At 41.5% G+C, this 25,331-nt stretch overlaps 2 protein-coding genes across 2 annotated transcripts; one reads left to right on the forward strand and one right to left on the reverse strand.

Annotated features, from left to right (window-relative positions):
- The first annotated feature begins 525 nt into the window (after positions 1–525).
- On the forward strand, positions 526–4,583 carry rpl5b (ribosomal protein L5b). Its single transcript, XM_027000727.2, has 8 exons — positions 526–646; positions 1,080–1,149; positions 1,225–1,340; positions 1,675–1,809; positions 2,178–2,380; positions 2,769–2,946; positions 3,054–3,142; positions 4,417–4,583. Exons 1-8 carry the CDS (start codon positions 644–646, stop codon positions 4,511–4,513), a joined length of 891 nt encoding a protein of 296 aa, XP_026856528.1. The 5' UTR covers positions 526–643; the 3' UTR covers positions 4,514–4,583.
- Positions 4,584–4,840: 257 nt separating this feature from the next.
- dipk1ab (divergent protein kinase domain 1Ab) lies at positions 4,841–25,014 on the reverse strand. The gene is made up of 6 exons (XM_027000694.3): positions 24,926–25,014; positions 24,762–24,845; positions 8,211–8,345; positions 7,877–7,984; positions 7,350–7,526; positions 4,841–6,913 (listed from the first exon to the last, which is right to left on the reverse strand). The coding sequence occupies exons 2-6, from the start codon at positions 24,813–24,815 to the stop codon at positions 6,098–6,100; spliced, it is 1,290 nt and encodes a 429-aa protein (XP_026856495.2). The 5' UTR covers positions 24,816–24,845; positions 24,926–25,014; the 3' UTR covers positions 4,841–6,097.
- Positions 25,015–25,331: the final 317 nt, after the last annotated feature.

Below are 25,331 nucleotides of genomic sequence, written 5' to 3' on the forward strand. Positions count from 1 at the left end.
TTTTGTGCCCTGCAATCTACTACAAAATCTCAGAAAAAGTGAGTAATCATAAACTGGCAAAATGAAAATGGTGTTAAAACTCTTAGTTGTGGGTAATCCACAACCTGTCTCTTATTTTCCATGTTTCTCTCGCTCTCTCATATTCACACACTAACACACTGGGACAGTACACTATACTTATAAATAATCAGATGTTGAAGTAAAAGTTAGGTCTTAAGTTAAAATTTTCTTAACATTAAGTACACTGAAATATGACTTTACCCCCACAAACAATCTTAAACCTGACCCTAACCTTAACATTATGGCACAAAAATAAAACGTTATTCTAATAATAATAATTTGACTTGCTTAATGATAACGTGGCTCATTAAAATTTAAATTAAAATGTCGCGTTTCTTACAAGCAAATGGTTCACGCATGTTTCCGTTTCCCTTTTACCCATAGATGGAGGTGGTAACTCTTCCTCCGAGCCAGTAGGTGGCAATGTAGTTTTCTCGGATCTTCGTAATTCTTCACCGCCATGGCCTCTGCGACCGTATTTACCGGACATGCGCACATCAGTCTTTCTTTTTCCAGTGCAGCGGAGTCAAACTCCCAACTTTTGACTCCTGGCTCCGGCTCCGGAGACTGAAAAGTTTGCAATATGGTCAGTAGAGCGCCTCAATACGATCCTTGTTTGTTGCGTAGGGTGTTATTTGCTTCACCCGTGCATCGGCCTAAATTAGACGATGTCAAAAACATAAGGATGATGTTAGATTGTCCCGCAGTGCAAGGGTCCCCGGTATCTCTCCAAACGTGGCCTAATGGCTCCTAACGTGGTGAACGTAGAAACTTGGTTATATTTGACTGACTGCCCAATGTTATAGAACTTACCGTCGTACTGTCCAAATGTGAGCAAGCACGTGGGTTGCATGCCCAAACCAGCACGAATTTGTTTAGGTACATAAATGCTATGACTGGTGGTTCCATAGCCTTATCCCATGCGAGCGAGTCGACTTTGTTTTTAGCCTGATTGTCAAAGCTCCCTGGAGCTGTTCCCCCTCTGCTGTGATGAGGGCTAATGATTTGTGTTGTCGCAGGGATTTGTAAAAGTAGTGAAGAACAAAGCCTACTTCAAGAGGTACCAGGTGAAGTTCAGGAGGAGGAGAGGTAAGGGCTTACATGACTTTTAACCGCAGCAGTTCACCGTGTTCATGCTGTCTAAGTCGTCTCGCCCCGTTTCAGAGGGAAAGACTGACTACTTTGCCCGAAAACGCCTGGTTGTACAAGACAAGAACAAGTACAACACGCCCAAGTACCGGATGATCGTTCGCTTCTCCAACCGAGATATCATCTGTCAGGTGAGTGTGTTGGCTGGCTATAACGACTTCAGAGCAGAGTTTACTGTTACAGATATGCAGAAATTGTTTTATAAAGAATATGTGTGTGTGTGTGTGTGTGCGCTTTGCTGTAAGCCAGTGGAGAAGGGCAGAGATGTTGGGACCTTTTAGTGTATAGATTGTTCGTTGGTATTTTTATGTTTTTTAAACTATCGGTTCATTGCAGTGTGTAATGGGCAGCACAGACCGATGCTGTGCATTCCTACATGTTGCGGTTTTGGTTTGGTTTTAGTTTAGCAGGTGTGCATCCCTTTAGCTTAAGTATGCTAAGATGTAGTGTGATGTTTTGTTCCAGATTGCCTATGCCAAGATTGAGGGAGACATGATCGTGTGTGCGGCATACTCCCACGAGCTCCCAAAGTACGGCGTGTCTGTGGGCCTGACTAACTACGCAGCGGCTTACTGCACTGGACTGCTCCTGGCCCGCAGGGTAAGTATGGTGGATTTCTGCTGCAGTCTTTTCTGCACATTGTAGATGGGTTGTCAGTGGCCTTTTATTTGTTTGTTTATTTAAAAACAAATAACAACAAATGCCACAACTAACCTAGTCCTGGAGTCATGTCACAATTTTAGGGATTTTCTCAGTTTTAAACAATGGTAATTATCAAGCTCTTGGATGTCAATCAGGTGTCCTGTAGTAAGAGAGTACACTTAACTCTGCACCACAGTTTCTTTTCATAACTGAAGTTCTAAGCAGTTTACTTTGTGTTTTTAAAAGTCTAGAAAATTTGGGCTTGGAAATGATCTCTTTTAAAATAACTAACCTCGCTGGATCTTTGTTTTTTTTTCTTTTAAAAGCTGTTGAACAAATTTGGCCTGGATAAGGTGTATGAGGGCCAGGTGGAGGTCACTGGAGAGGAGTTCAATGTGGAGAGCATCGATGGACAGCCTGGAGCTTTTACTTGTTACCTAGATGCTGGACTCGCCAGAACCACAACTGGCAACAAAGTGTTTGGAGCCCTGAAGGGGGCTGTAGATGGAGGTCTGTCCATCCCCCACAGGTACGCTATCTCGTGCGTTTGGTGTTCTGATGTTTAACTTCTGGTGGCCAGAAGGTAATACCAATAGTTGACTGCTGCTTGATGATGATGCCTTTTCAGACTGAGCAAATTGTAGTTGGTCCTTCATTTGCATGGTTGATGTGGCAACGTTTCAAGACGGGGCTGAAAGCAGCTTGAATATTCTCTCGTGAGATAATGGAGGGAGAGATGTATATAATATTTCTGTACTTGAACACTGTTTTAGCCAAACATTTGTAGCAGTAAATGACAAACATATTCACATTTCAGTGGCTCTTAGAGCTTAAACAATAGCTGTAGCTTTTGTAAGCAGTGTGTGTTTGAAATCTGTTCGCAAGGGTCCGGCAGCATTTATTTCCTCTCTTCCCAGCACCAAACGGTTCCCCGGTTACGATGGCGAAAGCAAGGAGTTCAATGCCGAGGTCCACCGCAAGCACATTCTGGGCCTGAACGTGTCGGAGTACATGGGCCTGCTGATGGAAGAGGACGAGGAGGCCTACAAGAAACAGTTCTCTCGCTTCATCAAGAACGGCGTCACCCCCGACAGCGTAAGCACTGGGAGGAGATGCAATATTAGTTTGTCACTTCATAAAACTTTGCTGTGTGGATGTTTGAATGCCTTGGAAGTGCTTTTAAACCCACCAAATCCCTTCAGATGGAGGAAATGTACAAGAAGGCGCACGCAGCCATTAGAGAGAACCCGGTTCATGAAAAGAAGCCCAAGAAGGAGGTGAAGAAGAAGAGGTGTGTACAGCCTTCTTTTCCCTGATTCTTTGGTGAAATGTGGCTAACTACAGTGTGGGAGTGAACTATATTGACTCTTGGAGAATTGAGAATTTGAGAAAAGAGTTTGCCAGTGTTTCAGGTCAGGATCATGGGAACTTTTGGAGAATGAATGCTATGTATTAGTTTATAGGTGTCCAGTACAATGTTCAAACTTGTTCTAGTAACTGAAAATAAGAGACAGTTTCAGTATATTCATTGTGTGGGTAGAAAGTTATTTTACTGGGACAGCATTCAGTGACATGTTACAGAACCATATGGGGAAAGAAGTCTACTAAAACAAGTTGCAGATTCCTGTTAACCTCACTTCGTTGTCACTTCATTAGCTAACTTCGTGTGGGGAATTTCAGACTATATTTTGTCTAATTAACAATATGCAGGTGAGGCTGACTTCCACTGTGCATCTGCTTGACAGTGAAAGTCTGATTTAAACATAAGTGTGTTATATATATTGGCAAGAGGATTTTATCATTTTGGGTGCCTAAATGTCTGCTCTTGGAAGCTCACCAACTATATTAAGATGAAATTGTGCTTTTAAGTAGTTCCTGCTGGCTATCTCCCTATGTATTTTCAAATATAGTTTTATTAAGTATTTATGATTCTCCCCCCCCTTCCCCTCAACATAGTTGAAAGCGTGTCTGGTGTCCAAATTTTGCTGCTTTGGTTTTGTACTAGTACTGTGAAGCAGATGCTGTTAACAGGAGAAATGTCTAGCAGTCACTTAGCATGGTGCAAACTGCCTCATGTGCCTCAAACACATTTGATATGGCCACTGTATGAGAACTTTGAAAATGGACAAAAGTATATTTTGTAACAGTAGCAGCCAGTTTGAACCCAATATCGTTTTGAGTTGATAAGAAATTGACATTTTTTTAATGTTTTAAAGAAAGCTGTTCTGTGCAAACTATTACATAGCCAAACAATTTGAGGCAAATTCAGTTTTAGCATGCAGTCTGGTGGGCATCAGATTCCCTTGTTAACTCTATTGGATTCATGGTTCCTGTGCAAAACTCAACAAAGGAAACTGATACCATACATATGCAATTGTGCAATGTGAATGTTTTTATTTTACACTAAACTTCCTTTAGTGTTTCAAAGGAAGTATTTGGTTCATTGCCATAAGCCTGGTAGTCCAAGGGGCTAGTCCAAGACTGTGAAAGCCTGAACTAAGGGATTAATGCATAGCCTTGGTAAGTCATGGTAAAACCTACTCCTGGTGCGTTTCCTGTTTGCAGATGGAACCGTGCCAAGCTCACTCTGGGCCAGAGGAAAGACCGAGTTGCTCAGAAGAAAGCCAGCTTCCTCAGAGCACAGGCTGCGGAAGAGGACTAAAGTGCAGTCTTCTGCCTCCCATGATTGTGCAAAGTTTTGTTCAAATAAATCTATTACAAAAAGCTTTGGAGCATGTTGTACATTTGTGCTGCATTACTTTTTAAAATGTTTTTTTTATACTTTTTGCAAAAATATTTACACTTGAATTCCACATTAAAGTTGTCATAGAAAACTTAGATTTTGAGTTGGGGTACTGGTCAAAAAGATTATGTATTCTCTCCATATGGGCACTAAAGTTGTAGTCTAAACATTCTCATAGGAAAATGGATTTTTAATTGGCAGATGTACATGAAGGAAATGGTCATTTCAGACGGCCATAAATTGGTGAATACAAGTTCAGAACTGATCAGGCTAACGGAAACGTGATATCAGTTCTGTTCCACTAATGTTTCCATTATGAGGCCAAACAATTTCTATATTGATCTTAAAATGAAGCCTGTTTTGGAATTCACAAGTATTTCACATTCCTGTTGATCAACTGTTCAAAGCCTTTCAAATTGGTTTGAGAAGACAGTAATCACACAGCATTTAGGAAAACAAATTTCTAATCCATTCTGACTAGTTGAGAATGTTTTAAATATATAATTTAGTCTTTATTTTTATGCACAAATATATCATGCCTCTTCATGTACACAACACATTTTCAAAACTACACAGTCATTCTGTTAACGTTTTGGGCAATATCCCTGGCAATGTATCCTGACTTAAAATACTAACAGCCTGTTTCCCAGAAACATGTAAGTCTAGTCTTCCACAAACATTTAAACAGCATATTTTAGTTTGGGAACATGCTCGATCTGCTTTCTGAAACAAACTATATTGGAGACCAGCAACATTTATAAATTTAATATGAAACACTTAACCTTAAAAGATGACTGTTTAGACATTTCAGCTTTTTTCTACCCATATTCAATATGACTCATATCCTTTCAATTCAAGTCAGAATGACCCTCTAATACAGATGTAGATACAAATGTTGTCCAGCAAATGACGCCATGCTTTTATCTTGTCTAAAATGCAAATATCTATATCATGCCCCAATATGGATTGAAAAAAATCTCATTTTAGCATTATTTCATCCTGTCTAAATGTAGCCATAAAGTATCCCCAATGAAGATGTCTATAAAGCAATATTCTTACTCTCTTTTACTTTATCGCAAACAAATTTACTTTTGCGTGAATCTGCATTAAGTGAAATTAACAAGTATTGTGGTTCTTTAAAAAAAAAACAAAAAAAAACTTTTCCCACTTATTAAAGCAAAGAAATGGGGTTGTCACAGTTTGATTGTCTGATAGTTTCCTGAAGTGGGGGCAGCAGGATAATCTCTCAGTAGTAAAAGGGTTTTTCAGCAGCACTACTATTTTTGGTTTTCCTCTCTAGCTTGGGCCTGTAGCCTACCAAGTGGGACAGGAGGAGTTTTGACAGTGTTGCTGATCTTCATAGACTGAATGAAAAGATTCAAAGGATAATCTGATGGATAAACATCTAAAAACATTTTTACACCTCTGTGGTTTATACCATGGTTTATTGATTCATGTCCTCATACCCTTTTGGAAAAAAGGGATCTAGCAGAGTCCTCGCCTTCATTTGGAGTCTTTTGTGTGGGATATCCTTTTCCACAAAAGTGTCTTAAGGTTGTTGAGGATGAGCGAGTGCTCCATCTCCATCTGTTCAGTGGCCCCTCGGAGGGCAATGCAGGCGTATAGCTGTTTCTCCAGCTCTTCCTTCACATCTGATGGCACCCCCCAGAGGAGATAGTCCTTCAGTGCGCCACACGCTTTGGCTAGGTTGGGCCGCGTCACCTCGGTGGTACAGCGGTGCTTGGTGAGGTCGCAGGAAGTGTGGCAGTCTGCTCCGTATACGCAGTCGCCATCTACCTCGCACCGCCGCTCCCGCATCACTTCCTGGAAAGCAGCTTCGGGGATGATGCGCCGCGCGTCCACTACCTTCAGGTCGTGGCGTTCTGTGTAGCCGAATCTGGCAGCCCTCACGTCGCACATGAGGAAGCTGCCAAATGTGCCGTGGAAGACGTCCTCGACGAGCTCCAGCAGGCCTATTGCGATCTTGGCCTTGTGTGGCCACGAAGGCGCTGCCCACTGGTCCAGGCTCCTGCGCAGACCTGCCGGGATCCAGAGCTCTATGGCCCAGGGGAGGCTGACACCATAAAGGGGTGCGTAAGGCACCTTCTCCACCACATACAGGTCCCCACAGAAGCCCAGCAGCCTTGGAGTGTGCTCCCGGTCCTGCAGAACGACGGCTAGCAGAAACTCGTTCAGCTGGAGCAGGGCCCAGGCGGAGCGAGCCTCGGCGAGGGAGATCTGCCCGTCTCTGTTGGCATCAGCTGCTCCGAGTACAAGTGCTGCCAAGTCCTGCACATTGGTCTGATCTCCCACCTTTGCCTGGACGCGAGACAAATGGTTCAATGAAGTTAATTAGCACAGAGAAAAGTACTGTTTTCTTAATATTCTGCTTAGGTCTCCTTTGGCAGGCTGCATGATATTTTTTTATACCCAGAGGAACACCATATCATTATGTCACAGATAATTAAAATGAAAACTGAGTGCTTTACTAACAGTATTTCCAGTTAAGTCCCCAGATAACAGTTGGATCAGCTATACAGCTTTCTTGACTGCTTGGTTTAGGTGTGATGAAGTGAGCAAAGCTACAAACTGTCTAGGTTCCCCAAAATGAGGACTGAGGTGTGTTGCTTTAGAAGACAAATTATGCACTTTAGAAAAAACAAAAACAAACAAACAAACAAAAAAGAACATTAGAATAAGGGTGCTTGTCATTCCTGCATAAGAGTGATCTGATTCATGACATGCAGGGTCACACCTTCAGATGGCTCAGAACCATCTCTCTAAACTTCTCCACAGATGTGCCTTTAGTTGGCCTGTTGAAGGATGCAGCTTCTCTCCGAGGCTCCAGCTCTGCTTCCGGGTCATAGTGAGGAACATCCTCCATATGGCACTTAATTATTCCTTCCATATCTCCCCAGTTACCAGAGTACACCTGGAATGATGGGAGTAAGTAAGCCCCTATGAGTACAAGCAAAAACTAGAGCAGCCCTGCTTTTTTTTTTTGTAATGGCCCAGTCAGTCTTTGGGTAGTAGCACCTCTGGGGACATATATAACACCAGGCAGCCTTGATATTTTTGTCATGTGAATAGAAATTGTGTATATACCTGCATGCTTGTGTACCATACAGATATTTCACATTGTTAGTATGGTTCTGGCTACTACTACAGAGAAATACATAGTCAAAATGTGCTGCTTGTTTATTTGTCATTCAATCAGACTGAATGTGTATGTGTGTGTGTGTGTGTGTGTGTGTCACTAAGCAGCAATTAAAATGTTGTGACCTGGTTACTGGGCTTGGCAGACAAGCATTTCCCCAAATAGAGAGTGTTCTTTTCACATAGGCTGCTGCAAGCAGTACCATCGATCACCCCCTTCCGGAACTTATCACACTGCAAAGAAGACAGACACAGACAGACATATCAATGTTACCAGAGATAGAACACCAAAGACAGGACCTGACCCACTTCTTCATCCATGTACTGTATTTTCTGAAACGAATGTCAAACAGTCCCAAACGAGTTCCTCTCCACCAGATGGCACCCCTCTCACACTTATACCCACTGCAGCAGTGACAGTATTCTGCATTTATGCATGGAGTGCTGAGGTTCCACTCACAATGGCATTTTTGCACTCGTGTCCACGGCACAGCTCTGTGTAGGAGGAGTACTCCACATAGATCACCCAGCTTCCTACAAACACAGCCAGCCAAGAGAAGAACAGGTACTTCATGTGGAGGTAGGAGAACCGGGCCTGTGATCAAAACAGAGAGGGGGAAAGAGAGAATGAATGTAGTGTACTATGGAGTTATATTATATATATATATATATATATATATATATATATATATATATATATTCACACTTAAATCATATACTTATGTTCATGATAAAGATGTTCACCAAATACACACTTTGCCACTTTATTCCACAGAAACATACCATTTGTCTTGCATGTCCAGTATAGACAGGAAACTCAATTATCTTCTCTTTTTAATGTGTGAGCCTTGAAAGCTATGAACAAGGGCGAGCGTCAACAGGTTGTAAGGACTACTGAGAATAACTGCATCAGAGGAGCCATGAAACAGTGGTTCAGAAAATATGTAATTTTCAACCCGATTTCACCCAAACACTACTGTGCAGCACGAATGAGCTGAGATATAGAAAAGGACAGACATTCTGAACTGTAGCAAACCTTTACGTTTGGACTGTCACAGGGAAGCATTTTTTAAATATCTGTAAGTGGTAACTTCAGTTACACACCTCCTCACTGGTAATTCTTAAAGGACAAGCAGGGGTTTTACTGAAGAGAAGGAAGAAATTATGAACACACTTTCAACTTGAAGAAAGATATTTACAAAGTACAATCCAAACTCACCAATCAATTTGGCCTCTCATTTTTATTTCTTTACCCAGTGTTTTATGGGGACATTTGCAAAAAACTAATTGCAAAGGGGAGCCGGTGAGTCAAACCTCCCCTAAAACGAACAGCAAATGTTTGTGAGCAGAATGGCACAGCTAATTTCAACAGCACTACAGCCCTCTGTGGCCTGACATTTGCTTATCTGAAAAATCTGAGCTGACAAGACCTCTCCTCCAACATGGAGGGCAGGAAGGAGTACCTTGTAGTGATGCATGATAGCTGTCAGTACTGATGCCTATTGTTAAGTGTGTGTTGGGGGACGGGAGAGAGAGTGAGAGTGAGAGAGAGAGATTGTTTGTGTGTGTGTGTGTGTGTGTGTGTGTGTGTGTGTGTGTGTGAGTGAGAGAGAGAGAGAGAGCTCAGAGTAGTTTCATGTATTTCCTGACTGCTGTTGAGAGGCTTGGAGGGAGCAAGAACCCCGCCTCTGCTCCTGTTGTTGTTGTTATTTATTATTATTTATTTTTTTTTATATATGCCACCTGTGAACAGAGCCTGTGTGATGAGACAAGTCTTGACGTAAATGCACTCACGCGTAGAAACAGGAGCAAACACAAGCAACCCAATAAGAGTGAGAGAAAAGTGTGTGTGTCTGTGTGTGTGTGTGTGCGCGTGCGTGTGTGTGTGTGTGTGTGTGTGTGTGTGTGTGTGTGTGTGTGTGTGTGTGTGTGTGTGTGTGTGTGTGTGTGTCTTTGATTGTGTGCCAGCTGCAATGTAGACAGAGTGAGACAGAATTAGGAGAATAGGGGTGAGCGTCAGACATAAAGGTAATAATACCAACCCTCGTGTGGATGCAACTCCATTAGGGCTAGATTCTTATTATATTGCATATTATTCCACAGAGCATCTCTTCCAGTGCAGACTGTTATATTCCAATATTTATAAAGGGCAATAAATTATTGATCATGACTTTAACATCAATGCATTTCTTAACCGACACATTCACTCTTTAAAAACTGAGTACAAGATCAAGTGCATGAAATGTCACTGGAATTTATATTAATTGAAACTCCACAGCATTTTAAACCATTACTGTATATTTCTTCACATGCAGATAAAGGATACTTTTGCATAATGGTTATAAATTCACACTGGGTGTAGAGGGTGTGTGAATGTATTGCGCTCTATAGAGCTGAGGCAAATGCACCAACACTTATTTATGAGATCTCCTATTGAGAGAAGGCCATAGACTGAGTGATTCCAGGCACTACCATTGACTTTATACGCTCACTTAAGTGTGATGCAAACATTCGGCATCGTTACAGTATCGGCCGCATCTCCTTGCAACGATATTAAAGAGGCTGCTCACTAAAAGTGCACTATAACAAATGATCTCAGCCTGTATTACCAATAGCACAGCCAATTATGCCTGCTGGAGAAGATTAGCAGACAAATCACAGACCTGAAGGAGCCTCTTTTGTCCATGTATTAATGATGCTCTGTCCTGGGTTTGACAGTGATGAACCTGGTCCTCCCTGCTCTGTCTCCTGGTCCCCAGCCTCATGCACAGAGCAGTCCCAGGCTGTAACTCGATACTCAAATTTCTCGCTCATGATGACATGCTATCTGCAGAATCATCTAAATTTTTAACAGCGTGTAAACCTCTTTTAATCAGCGCTGTCCTTAAAGTACGTCTGGATAAGTCGCATTACTCTTTGGTAATGTACTTGTGCATGACCTTGAGTAATGGAGCTTTGTAATCCAGTAGTAGCAGTAATATTTTTGAAAACAAGAGGCCAATGTGAAATGGATGCATTTTGAGAAATATGAAATGTAATACATCTGACAACACACAATTAAAGACTTAATTTAACTGAGCCAAATGATGCATATGGTTTAGATGACCTAATACAGAAGCCACGCTACGTCTTTCCCCTTAGGCTCCCTCACTGGTAGCACAGATCGAGCAGTCAGATGCAGTCTGTCAGTCCTTTTGCTAATTTAATCTAACCTCCCTCTCTGTCTCTCCATCTCCCTTGTGGCTCCACTAATGACAGGCCATCACTCCGCATCTCCCATGAGCACTCAGAGAGATGCTAATGTAGCCAGCGCTATCCAAAAGTCCATCTTATTTTCCCCTTGCTCTCATTCTCCTAAACCCCCATTAAGTCTCTTGCTGCAGCCCCGTTTCTCTAACTTGCCTCACCCCGCCCCCAGCTTGTTTCTCTCTCTCTCCTTCCCTCTCCCTCCCTCCCTCGCTTTCTCTCTCTGTGCCTCACTAAGCCAGGCTGACAGGCAGTGAAGTCTTGTGGCAGTCCCGCATCCTATGCAGCCTTTCATACTCTCCCATGGCCCAGTGGGACTATCACCATGAAAATCAGTTCACAGAAAGCTCAGACTGGCAGGCGGACCTTTTCGTGAAGCCAGAGTGGAGGTGTGGGAGAGTGCAACCCAGACACCTCAAGCCTGAATGAGTTTCCTGCTCTCAGCATATGTTAGTAAAGGCCTCTCACATTCCAGGTCGGTCTCACCTGAAAGACACACTGTGGCTTTTGAAAGGTCAACAGAATGAAAACAAAAAATACAAAACAAAAAATAACAATAAAACATCAAACAGCTTAGCTTTTTTTATTGTCCATATGATATGATTATTACTAAATTGCAATTTCCACATTAAATATATATCATTTGTGGGGGTGTGGTCAAAATAAATGTCTTGACGTGAAAGACTTAATTTGATTGTACTGGATTTGAGACGTCCTTTATCAGCCAGATGGTCTCTTTGTTAGTACTATTAATGATGAGGCAGGATTATCATATCAGCCTGACCACACTTGCTTAATTAAAGCAATTAATCCAGTGAAACCTTTTCTTCCTGCAATCTATTACATTCTTGGAGCAGAATGGTTGACAACAAAGCACATCCAGAACAACTTGTATTTTCAGCATGGAAAAAATGCAAAAAACACTCATGTGTGGGCATTCATCCTCTCTTAAACAAGCAAGAACAGCAACATGCTTAAACTCATAAAACTGATGCTTAGACAGAAATCAAACAGGGAAGTTACCAACAGCTTTAAGCCACTGGAGATGCTGGGTTTCCCCTGTTGTCTTGATGTGTTACCATGCCACCATCTGCCTAATAAGAAAGACAAAGGCATCAACATGTTCTCTTCCCCACATTGTGCTTGGGTGGATCAGTGAACTGCAGGTATGAAAAATGGTCATCTATCCTATTACAGTGTGTTCACATGCTCGCCAGCTGCTTGGACATGGAAAACATCAGCAACACACATGTCTGCACAGATTTCTGTCAATCTGAAGCTGCTGGAACCTTCACTCACAACTGCGGAGATGGCAAAGAAGGCCACTCATCTAGGTAAAGTCATAGTTCAGCCTTTATCTGTGGAAAAGACAGGAGCAAGTACAGAAAAATAAACACACACACACACACACACACACACACACTCTCTCTCTCTCTCTCTCTCTCTCTCTCTCTCTCTCTCTCTCTCTCATTCGCTCTCTCTCTTCAAAAAGAAATTGTATTGAAGGATACACAGCATAGGTGAGTTTTAGCCAAGCACACTGTGTGTAGCCTCAGCAGGAACACAGAAAGTCACCAGCTCCTTCTTAACACTATGTGCCTTGTTTAGGATGATGACTTATAACCACACATGGATGGAAATGCACAAGTCTTTGGAGTAATTTGGTGAATTAACCTTGGTTTACTTCAGTTTACATTTTACAGATATTTACAGAAAGCGACTGTGCCTACACATTTTGAGGAATAACACACAATGTCACATCTGAAGTGTTCCCACACTGAGTTACAGAAGTATTTAGACAGAAGCCCTTCCATTTTGAACAGTAATCAATTACTAATGACGAATTAGTACAGACTGCAGGCTGTCAGGTCAAATATAAAAAATATTCTCATAAATAAGAAAAACAACTCAGAAACTCCAGTACATTTTGCATATATTTACCAACTGGAAGCAGGTAAATAGGCTTAACAGGCTTATGTTCAGTACGAACACTGTTTAATACTTGGTTGCAAATCCTATGTGGTAGCATCCTGAAGTCTGTGACATACAGACATCACCAGAAGCAGGAGCCTAGCCTGGGGATGTATTCCAGTGAGCTCTCGTTCTTGCTGGTTTAAGCACTTTTTAAAGGTTGTTTAATTGAATAACAGAGATGAACATTTCTAGCTGAACTCTCTTTTGTGGTCAACAGTAAGCTAATACCTTCCTGGGCTACACTTCGGTGATTGAAATGGCCAGTCAAAAATTTAGCTTTTTTGGCCTTAAATATTAGTTGCTAGGGGTGTTTATTTTGGGTCACTGTTGTGCTGTATGAAGTCCAGCAACCTTTGCAGCACTTCGCCATATCTGAGTGAAAGCTCTTTTTTTCATCCTGTACCAATCAGAATTGAATCTACTGTTCCATACAGCAGTAACATGAGCAAAATTATCAAGATATGCAAGTTCCAGTAGCAGACTGTATGGAAAGTTATTATTATGATTATAATTATGATTACTTGAAAAAAAGAAATATAAAAATACTAGTGTCCTTATATGCAGCCAGTGTTTATTTTTGTTTGTAAAAAATATAAAAGGGAGATTAATTAAGTAATGAAGTTGAAGATTTCTGTAAAATACTAGCTGTACTTGCTAACTTACTGAACTAGCATAGGGATCAAGCCACTTATGTACTAACCATTTTGGAATACCATTAACTGACTGAATCATTTAACAAGTGAAATGTTCCTCAGTGGGTTTGTTAGGAATGTCTTGAAGCTTGTTATAGTGTAAAAAGCGGAAACACGGAGTATGTAAAATGCAAATTGATATTTCAAGTAAAAAGTTTATTTAGGGAGTTACATAGATTAGAGGAAATACGTGAACACCCACAACAACAATAATTTCAATTTATATAGCACATTTCTCATACCATTACAGAAGAAAAAAAAATTCATGAAGTATGAAAGTACTGAGAAGGGGGTGGGAGGTAGTGGTGAGTTCAGCAAAGAAATTTTGGCAGCGCTAGTGTGTTCCATAATTTGGGGACTATGACGATGAAAGATCTGCTCCCAGTCTGACTTCTGTACCAGAGGTCCTAAGTGTTCATACAGGGCATTAGTGGTGTGGGAGGTTGGCTAAACAGGTTAGACCATGTAGAGACTTGTTAGCAGGAGGAGTTTAAACTGGATGTGAAGCAGGACAGGTATCCAGTCTAACTGAAATAAAACTGGGGTGACATGAGCTGATTTATTTTTAGAGTAAGAGAGTTTTGCACATGCGATAGAAAATAGGTGGGTTTGTTTGAGATACCAATGAGAAGGTAGTTACAGTAGTCTAAGCAAAATTTTATGAAAGCATGAACCAGAGATTCAGTGTCTTTCATGAAATGCAAGGTGTGAAGATGAGCAATGGATTGAAATGGACGTCGATGGAAAAAAAGCTATTTTGATACAATTGAAAGAAAGAACAGAATCAAAAAGTAGACCCAAGTTATGGACTACTGTTGAAAGACAGTAATAAAGCAAAAAGAGGCAGAAATTGAACAAGTGTCTACTGCAAGAACTGCAGGAAAGCCTCAAACTGCAACAGCTCCTTAAGTTTATCTACAACAGTTAGCAGAAAATCCCTCATGGTATCAAGAGTATAAAATTGTTGGCCAGATAGGTAAGCCAGGACAAAGGGATAAATTATCCTTTATTTGTTTAGCTCTACGAATTGGGAATGGTTTAAGCAGAGGTTGCCCTGAGGCAGAGATTACAGATGCAGAGATTAGAGCAAATATTCCTTAATCAAAGTTGAGCAGCTATCTGGAAGGCAAACCCAATCTCATGCGCTCAACACTCAGACACACATTATGCTCAAATTTACAAGAACAGAGCAAACTGCTTACCACTGAAGCACCGCACAGCAGAGACACGCAAGAACTTTCTTATGCATGTCTTTGGCCTGAAACAAAAGGTACTCCTTGCATCCCAAGAGTCAGAATCAGGCCGTAAGTATGACCCAGTTCTTGCTCAAAGTATGTTTTTGCACACCATACTCATTTGTCTCCAGAATGATCAATACTGACATACCTGAGCATGAGCTGCTGTGGGACTGGACAAATACTGCTTTTGGAACAGAGAGAATGAATAAAAAACCTGTGTGTCCCGGACAGCTGTAGCTGTGCATGTGTTCCAGACAGAGGACACAGTCCTATAAATGCTCTGCCAAGGAGAACACAACAAAAGTGTCCCCTGATATGCTAAAAGAGCTGAAGGAGCTGAGAGCAAGTGTAGTTTCTGTAGTGCTGTGTTGCATAGACTGGCTCATGGTATACGGAAAGAATATAGAATTAGCCAACCTATGCACCACAGCAGTACATCTTTCCCATGTGCAGAGGCCCAGAGAGGGACCCTGTGAATGCCTGGACAACTTGTAGAATGCCCGCATCACAGCAGAACTGCTCAGTCCCAAATACTTCTAGTCATCCGCAGACTTCTGTGCCAATGTGACCGGCATTTCAGTGGCTTTGTTTGTGTCCCAAGGCGATGCTTTGCCTATCAACAGAGTAAGACTGATGAGAGATGTACACACTGTTATCACTTTGGTTGTAGCAAACATTTACAACCTAGCTGAGAAGAACTGGATCTAGGTAGGATCCTTGGTTAACTCCACAGGACAGGTTTTAAAGAAAAGAGAATCTAGAAAGGAGAATCTAGAAAGGAGTTCCAAGGATTGGTAAATTGCAGCAGAGTACAATCCTGTGGAAAGCACTCTTCTGAAAGTGATAATGCCCCAATCTAACTGTCATCAGTTCTGAGCAATATTGAATAAACCAACCAGTACAGTGCAGTAAAAATAACCTTCCTAAGCCTTAAGAAAAGTAAGGAGAAAGCACTGATACAAGTGCTTGGTGCTGGGCAGATTTGTGAGTATGCAGGAAAACAAAACAAATGAGAACAGTCATTCTATAAGATCTGAAACTGAGTCATGCATTAGTTAATATCAATAAAGGAACCAACCCAGCCATCAAGACTGGCATCACTCTACTCAATCTGTATTCTAATAGCAGGGCGCACCCTGATTGGAATAGTAAACCTATATTGACAGTATTACCTTGGCAGACTACTGAAAAGGACACAACAGCTACAGTGAGCCAAGATGAAATTAAGACTTTCCATGCTCTGAGTCCAAAGAAAAGTGAACAATATGGGAAGCAACCCCTGTTTTTCCTTCTTAGACAAGGGGAAATCTCTGAATCAGAGTGAGGAAATCTGATTAGATGTCTGTGCTAGTGATGGAATGTCAATAGTACAGTGTTTAATCAAAAGGATGCACATAAGGGTGCATAGTATCAGAGCACCAGGGGTGGTTGGTCAATGATCAGTTTTGAAATCATATATCACCTGGTTTGAGGCCTTATACTCAAGATACTCAGGTGAAGAGAGGGACAGAGCTGTCAAGTGATTGATCACCATCGGTGGTAAGATGGATTTGTTAAAATCCAGAGCCTTTCAAGTGCCCTAGGAACATCTGGTGGAACACTCTGTAAGAGATGATTATTTTAGCTTCCACCTATGATGGGACTTCTACCCAGTGTCAAGTGAGGAATGGGTGTAGAAAAGGTTCTGGTCTCGAATGCAGGTCTTCCAGGCAGTAAACATGTGCTCTTACTACCAGTCTGAAGAGCTGGCTCTCTGGCACAGCAGCCGGACCACCCATTTTACCTTCCTGAGTGACGGCCTCCATGACACTACCCTCTTCTTCAGTTGGTGATGTTAGTCATAAGGATACATTGAGTCTAAATGGAAAATGTTCAAATCCCCAATCATGGAGGCAGTAGCAAGAAGCTGTGGCCTGAAAGCTGTTAGTGCCTATCATAATGGCAATCCTAGAACATGCTGGTGGATACCTGTGGTGAAGGAAGGTGAAGCCTCCATCAAGGTGAAGGAGGCTTTCCAATTAATGGTCTCAGATAGATCTCAAGATTCAACTGAAAGGAACTTGAGAGCTGGAAAGGCTGCAGCTAAGGCAGTTCCTGAGGCAAAAGGTTGTTTTTGGGAAGCCCTGGAAAAAGACTTTTGGGTGACTCTAAACCTGTTCTGGAAAACTTCACCAAATGTGTTTCAATAGTTTCACATTTCAGAAAGTAGAGTTGCCCCATGTCAAGGTTTTTGGTGAGATCGCTATGAAAGGTTTGGACCATTTTATACAGTCTTGTTATTAAAGCTACTAAATGCGTGTGAGGTGAAATGGAAATCCTCATTAATGATGTATCAAAAAGTTGCGGCAAGCATAAAGTTTGGTTATTTAGTCAATTTGTTGGGCTCATGATGGCTTGGTTGGCAGCATCTTAGGTCTCTGTGTAAATTAACAGTAACATGAAAATAATAAATGTTAGTTTTATTTTGCATACATTGTGACTGAACAATTTAAGGCACTAACACATTTATTTAATATGACACATGCTAATATGACATATGCTAATTGTATGAATATTGATAAAGTATATGCAGTAAGTGATAATGTCTGTTATTATTTATACAATGTTAATCTGAAACACCCTTAATTGTAACACTAATAAATTCATTTGGTAATATGTTGGTACATGGAAAAACATTTGATGTGGAATATCTACCACATATCTAAAATATATCTACCATGAACACATTTCGCTTGACAAAAGTGAACAGAGTCCCCAAAGACATACAGTCATGCATTTGCTAAGTACAAAGCACCCCTGGAACCTCAAGTGGGCAATGTGTTTAAACCAGTGAGGGTGACTGTATTTGTGTGGTTAAATTCAAAGGATTAGCCATGTGGAGTCCTCACGCAAACACCTTCCCTCCTGTATTGATTCCTGAGTAGGTGATGGAAACAGCATCCATCTCTGGGCCATTACAGGCACAACATTACAAAGACAAAATGAATGCACAGACTACATGACCTTTTCACTCGATGTGTGAAGAAGATAATTTCAACCCAGATAATGTGGGTTATTTATCTTCAGGGCAGCATTGTTCACCAAGGAAGGAAGAGCTAATCAGAAGTGGGTAATGAGGGGTTATTGATTTGAGGTTGTGTCTGCTTTTCATTAGTACTGAAGAGATTGGAGAGGTGAGGCCATGACTGTGGGCAGATACGTCCAGTCCTCATTACATCTCAGAGGCTTTTACTCATCAGTGATGCTTTGTGCATTTGATGGAAAACTGGAGTAGAGGTACATTAGAGCAGTTTCCATACCAAATTCCAAAACCATACGCATTCACATCCTGCCCATCGTCTTTACTACATTCTAACATACCAACAGCACAACTAATTTTGGTAGACTGACTGAAAAAAAAATCATGCTCCTTCTGTGACAACATGAAAGAAAATTAACATGAAGGTACACTCTACCTTCTAAATTGGTTAATAAACTTAGCCTAGGCCTTAAGACTCATCGTTCCAGGTGTTCAACTAATTCAAGCATTTTTGGTTAAAAGCCATATGACACTGGGAAGGAAGTAATCCCTAACGTAGTCTTGCAAGCAAATGAACCTCCCTGATTTGCAGCCAGACTAAAATGGCTTGTTTGGGTTGACAGCAACACGGGGGGGACCAACAGCTCAATAGACTCTCCGAGACACAGGGGACTGTAATCTACCCCCTGCAGACCTAGACCAGAGCAGAAATGTTCCAGCTCTCCCACTCAGCTCCAGGAAAGACTGGCATGGGATTTCATGCCAGTCTTTCAAGCATGACTGAGCCATGCACTGCAGAGGCATGGAGCACTGTGCATGTCTGCTGCTCTCGTACGCTATGACATGAAATGAAAGAAGACGACAATCAAATAAGTTCTGCATTCATGCTTGTTTTTTGCTGCCTCCGCATCAATCATACATAATTCATTATCATAAAGTGATTCCTCAGAGCCTTTACCCTAATGGCTCCCTCCCCACCAGAGCAATAAATGATAGCCAAAGAGAGCAAGAGAGCAAAACGAGTGGGGCAGAAGAGATGGGGTGGGATAGTTTATTGTGCGTGTGAAGGATATGGGGGTATTAAAAGCATGCACTGATATCCACAGATGAGAGAGTATTTTTAAGACATAATGTACGGCTCATCACATATTATCAAAACAAATATACAGGAGAGGAAACAACAGTCATCTGCTCCCTGATTCTTCAGTGGGACACTGGTAAAAGAACTTCCAAATAGCAGGTAGGGCCCTATGGCTTACATAGAATCTCAGTCAAGCTATTTTCATTCAGTGGTATAAGGAGACTCCAGCAGGCTATACTCACTGGGAGAAGAGAGTGTACAGTAAGGCTTATGATATGCTGATTCAGTCTGGTGTCCAAATAGATGCATGACACATTGAGTAAACACTGCATGACGGTGGCAGCCATAAGACCTGGCATCCAAAGTGTGTGCAGTTTTCACCTTTTCTGAGAGGTGATAATGTCTTTCATACAGTGAAATCATTCAAAGTTCTTGAAAGAAAAGGTCTTAAAGGTGGGGAATTGGAAATAACTAAACTGATTGGTGCAAAGGACAAACAAGCAAAACCATTTAACCTTATGGGTACAAAGAAAAGACAGAACGAATCGTTCTCTCTCTCAGTGGATGTGTCAGGCGCAGATGCATTTTTATTTGAGAGTGACGAGAGCGCTTCTCTTCTGAGCAATCTCCTCCCAGCACAGCTTCGTCTTCCCTCCCAGGAGATAAGCTTTCGGATGGAAGAAGAGGTCTCACAGGCAGTATGGGCCACTGGGTAATCTGATTAATCTCAGTTTGGACAACCCCCTCCACACCCCCAACCCCCCTTTAGGGTCCCCTGAGACACATCCATCCATGTGGTGGTGACTCAACATTGCAGCAGTCCAACTTGATAGCATCAGCCTATAAACTAGAGCCTAGGGAGAGTGTCAAACGTCCAACACAGCACAAACCTTTTTAGAGCCACACATACATATCAGCCATCTCTTTACCAGAATTTCATATTCCCAAAACACAAGGCAGAAAACAAATCTCACCTTTTTTATTTTGTTCACATATGGCTGTTTCTATGATTTAAAAACAAGTAACCCAAAGCTCTTTACATTCACTGGAGTCCTGGAGGAAAACAGCTTAACATCTATAGTTTCTGGTCAATTCTTAGGACCATGCCTACAGACTTATTTCACCTGCCTTACCTTAGCTTCACTCCCACCAGTATGCTAATGACGCTTGCAGTCAAACCTTGGGTAAATAAAATTAACAAGTAATTGACCCTTTTCCTTCATTTACTTGTTTTCTTACCCAAGGCTATAACAAATCCTCTCACTGACACTTTGGTATACCTCAGTGCACCAAAGTTATTTCAAAATAACCAATTCTAGATGTTAAAACATTAAATCTTCTCTTACTAATTAGCAGAGCGCTATGATGCCAGCACTAGTTTTAAAAAGTTTAAAATGTATTTGTAAACATTATGAAGAGAAACTGGTAAAGCCACAATAACAAGGTAAGTTTTTTTTTTTCCTCAACGGCCATCCAAATTCTCTTTCTTTCTTGTTTATTCTAATACCTCTGTTATGGCTTACCAAGGAAATCTATGGTATTTCCATACGTCATATCGTTGTTTAATAAAGGCTATTTAAAATGAATAACTGTTCTCTCTGTGTAACCTCATTTAGTTTGTGACACAGTTCCACTGGAATGAACTGGAGGCTGACAAGACCTGTCCAGCTGTCACAGCGAACAGCCCTGTTTCTCAGTTCCCATGGGGTGAAAAATAGGCTGGGCATTTGGCAATGCAAGTACCTCAAAAGGCAGTGTTAAAGTAAGGCTCCCATCTGGAGCATGCCCCTGAAATAATAAAGGCACACTGGTCACTAGAGACAGCACAAGTGTCTATATCATGAAGAGTTTTTTAACAGAGCACTGACCACCAGAAAAACTTAACCCTCTAAACCAAGAAGTTAAGGATATGTAATAATTGAATTCCTATCCATGGAAAAACTATTATAGCATACTCATGAGAAAGGGTTTGATACATGTTTTGTTTACCATGAGACAAAAATTATGTAAAACCTAGGAAAACCAGATAGTGGTTATGAGTAGTTTTTATGTTACTTCAATAACTAAAATGTTGGTGATGACCCTTTTCCTGAAAGCACTCCCCCAAAATCACAGGTTTATTCAACATGGCATGACAGCTGGCAGGGGAGCGAAGCATGGACAGGACTTCAGGGGCGTCTCTGTCATGACTTGATGTAATAGAGTTACTAAATGTTACAGTGCCAAGCACTCATGCTGCTGCAAACCTCAGCCATGTTAAACTTTAGCTATAGTAAAACCATACAATGTGCCAAAGAAGGCTGCTGCTGCTGCTGATAATACTGAGAAGCTAAATATGTAGTCCTATAGGTTTCTGGGGCTGGAAAACACTCTGAGATTGTCTTGACTTCTCTGCGAGCTTCCCTTGGGGTTTCTGTTCTAAATGTCCTCTCACTTTCGACATAGCTGAGTGCTTATAGAGTTTTATTTCTTTGTTCAAATCTCACAGAGTCTAATGGGTGCAAGAGCCTCCAGGAGGACTCCAAACAGAATTCTGAAAGTCAGCTGCAGTGAACCAAAACAGTGAAAGGACAGAGAACACAAGATGATCTCGCAGTCAATCCACAGGCAAAAGATAAAATCAAGACACCGGCAGAAAGGCTTTTCATTCTGTACAACAGTGTGCAGTGGATACATTAATAAACCAGATGTTGCCAGCTAAGTTGATTCCCAACCGCGTTATCACCTTTCCATAAAACACTCTGCCACCCCTGGAAAAATGAATGAATAAATACTTTTACTACTACAAGACGTTTTATTGTTAGTAGTAGTAATGTAACGAAGGCTGAAGGCAGCCACCCTACCCGGGACTCAAACTCAGGTCTAACAGGAGGTAAACTTAAGCTCTGGCCTCTGGACCAGAGAGTCAGCTCTCTGGCACAACAGCCACAGTACCCATTTAATCTTCCTAAACGATGGTCTGTGTCATAAGTAATAGTAGTGATAGTACTAGTAATTTTAGTAGTAGTAGTAGTAGCAATAGTATCTAAAAACTAAGTGGCCACTTTAGGAGGCAGAGGTAGGGATACAAATGATATTTCAGTTCATGTACTGAGCTGATTAACAGATGGAAGATGGAAGGTTTTAGACTCTGACTATCACTGTGATTCTTGGGATAAAGCAACAAGCTATATTTTCAACATTGTTAAGTTGGAATCAAGCTGCCGCCAAACACTGCTGCTTGATAAAGACTTTCGATACAAAACAAATTATTTAGTTAGGCATCTTAATATTAAAATTACCAACGCTCCACAGTCCTGCCTTGTTCATGCATATGATTTCCTCTCAATTTTCCTTCTCAATTGGATGAGTCAGTTGACTTTCAGGCAAACATAACTCTGGCATGTGAAAATAATGACATTACTTGTCAGCCTTTGGGTGTTGATGTTTATATGCAGCAGTTGCAGTAAAGTGACCGGATCCTCTAAGGGAGCTCAGACAGAGGTGAACAAACATGTCTATACAGTCCTGAGGAAACAACATAATGTAATGAAATGAAAAGACAGAGTTCATTGAGGGACAGTCATTATTTTTCATAATACTACTAGTGAGCGCGTAATAGTTTAGGTAAGTTTTTGCCAAAATGGAGCATCTCTTTTGCCTGACATAGCCTACTGTGTGCCTGCACGCACACGCATGTGCACATACACACAAAGACTTCCACTCTGTCTCGGTCACGTACTCGAACAACCACACATGCACAGATGCACCCGCAACACCACACTGTACATGCATTCACACACGCACACAAATGGACACACACAGGCAGAGCAGGCTTCACTATGTTACTCCGATTAGTAGTCTACGCCTAACTTGGTGTAGACAGCAAGAACTGAAGAGCCCTGACTAAGATGCAGTCACTGTGCCAGATTACACTCTCTGATAAACATGCTCACAGCCATGACACCATCCCTGTTTGGAGAGCACTGACAACTCTCCCGCTCACACACCGGAACTGTCTGCCCTTCTAACGGGCTTCCACAGCATGCGGATATGCTTTCTGAATAATCATTTACCACAGTGATTAGTTTTGCATTTGACAAACCTAAATTAGGACTGCATTTACACACTTCTGCATTTCACTTAAAATATTTTTAGCAGTGTCCACCACCAACCAAATTATATGCAGAAAATGTTATTTACCTTAACACATACATTGAAGGAAAAGGATTTTCCTCCCAAGATTAACCATAAAGCTGTTCCTAAAAAGCTATCTGTGACATGTCATTCACAAACACAAGAAAGCAATGGAGTCTTTTTCCCCTGCCTGTGTGTCCTGCTCCCATTAAGAGCAAAGTGGCCCAGAAAAGAGACGTATTGCTACAGCCCATCCCTCCTGGACCTGCTGTCCCTTTCACTGACTCTGAGGCTTCACCACTCACACACTGGGGCATGACCTAAAGCAGTGATGAGAGGAAATGAAACCAAAAATATGTCCAGGGATGACAAGCTAAGGTTGAGACACACACAATAAAAGGACTTGAAAGAGAGAGAGATGTTCAGAGCTCCAGCATGAAAACGAAGTGTCGCTGTTGATTTTTTTTTCTTTCTCCACGAGTAACATCACACACTGTCCATACAAACAGATTTGTAAAATATTGCAGGACCACTTCCAGCAAGGTACAGTTACTGTCTGCAATTAAGACAGAACAAGCTGAATTTAACTACAACATTCTTCAATTTAAGAACCAATAATAACACTCAAGTTTCTCAAAGTTTTCACATACAAAAAGGGTAAGAGGCAGTATGTAGTGTATTACATAAAGGCATTTGCTACGGTGGAAATTGCTAGCAACGCAAGAAGGCTGAGTCACCAATGCTGATCACCACATTAATAATACAAATTAACTTAATTGCACACCACCATGCACCTACCGCCCATTGACTTTGCATGGATCAGGAGACAGCGTACAACAATTCTACATATAAACAGCTAAAGACTGTTATTGCAGTTGTATATGCCTTTTTTTTCTAGTCGTTGAATGAATTAATATGAATAGGCCTTGGCAGGTATAAAAAACAGCCTGAAAAACGATCTGCTGTCCTTATATTCCCTATGTTGAATACTGATATGAGCGAACATTAGACGTTCAAAGTAATCAAGAGAGTTGGCTAGCTTACTAATGAACCCGTCAATCGTCGGGTAACTACAATACATAGGCTACGATTGCACGATCGGCGCGCAGACTGAGGGTTTCGGCTCCACTGGCTTCGTTTTCGACACATTTCGAGGCAAAAAAGACACGTTTACAAAGAGCCATGAAGATGTTCGACATCGGCACTGTTGCTACAGCAACGCCTGGTGTGCAGTGCGCGAAAAGGCATTGCAACGTAGCTAACGTTACCTTAATTTCGTGACATCTATGGGTGAGCCGGAGTAAAATATGCTATGAAATCAGCGTTAGGGAGTGACAAGCTTGGACGAAATGGACCACTGCAAAATTATATTCATACAAAAAAATATAAACAAACCTAGAAAACATTTATGAGACACGGTGCGATACACTTAAGCAGCACGGCAGGAGGATTTTTTTTTTAAAAACCCCAAAAAACCAAAAACGAAGGCACTGAAAGTTCAAAGTCTGCAGGTAAAGACAACCCGTGATAACTGACTCAGTTTCAGCACAATTGTGTCTGCATCCAGGCATCCTCTCAGTCCACTTGGAAATAACACTTAACCTAGCGACTGCGTGGAACAAATGTCAACAGTGTCTTAGCCCACCTGGACGTAGATGGGTTTCCTCAGCCAAATCCATGGACTCAGACTCCTTGCCATGACTCAAACACCACATTTCACAGCACTGACCTGGTGCGAAAAACCCATTTGTTAGGACATCATTATATTTTTAGGAAAAGCGTTTAAAATACACGCTCAAGACCACTTACCAAACTAGAATCCCCCTCGCCATGGAAAGCAGCTCCGCGCGAGTGTCTCGAGCAGTCTCCAAGTCGCTGCAGCTCCGACGGTGGGCGGCCGCTAGATAAGGCTAAACGCAGTGGATGCACCACACCAACAAGAACTCAGAAGATGAACTTAAAAAACATCTGATCTAGACTAATGCAGTATTACGATGTGTGGAAGCAAATGCATGCATCTTACCTTTAGGCCTTGGAGCATTGGTTATGGATCTCAGCTGAGGGGTATGCTTATTATAGAATATGCACGACTTGTAGATCTATGTTTATAGGAAAACCAAATGTTTTCTACATATTTTCAAGATCACATTTTATTTTCTGTTGAGTCGGTCGGCTAATTTTTACATGGCCTGGAGAAACATTTGGCAGTTGCATA

This window comes from Electrophorus electricus, chromosome 7 (genome assembly GCF_041902795.1).
Source record: "Electrophorus electricus isolate QZ-2024a chromosome 7, ASM4190279v1, whole genome shotgun sequence".
In the NCBI taxonomy this organism is placed as follows: Eukaryota; Metazoa; Chordata; class Actinopteri; order Gymnotiformes; family Gymnotidae; genus Electrophorus; species Electrophorus electricus.

Bases quoted from the DNA above. Each gene is read 5' to 3' on its own strand.
- rpl5b (XM_027000727.2), top strand. The intron at 2,947-3,053 runs GTAAGCACTGGG...AAATCCCTTCAG, and splicing joins ACGGCGTCACCCCCGACAGC to ATGGAGGAAATGTACAAGAA. The intron at 3,143-4,416 runs GTGTGTACAGCC...TCCTGTTTGCAG, and splicing joins AAGGAGGTGAAGAAGAAGAG to ATGGAACCGTGCCAAGCTCA.
- dipk1ab (XM_027000694.3), bottom strand. From the start codon at position 24,815: ATGGCAAGGAGTCTGAGTCCATGGATTTGGCTGAGGAAACCCATCTAC. The intron at 7,527-7,876 runs GTCACAACATTT...CCATCATTCCAG, and splicing joins CTGCCAAGCCCAGTAACCAG to GTGTACTCTGGTAACTGGGG. The intron at 6,914-7,349 runs GTGTGACCCTGC...TCTCGCGTCCAG, and splicing joins TGGTTCTGAGCCATCTGAAG to GCAAAGGTGGGAGATCAGAC.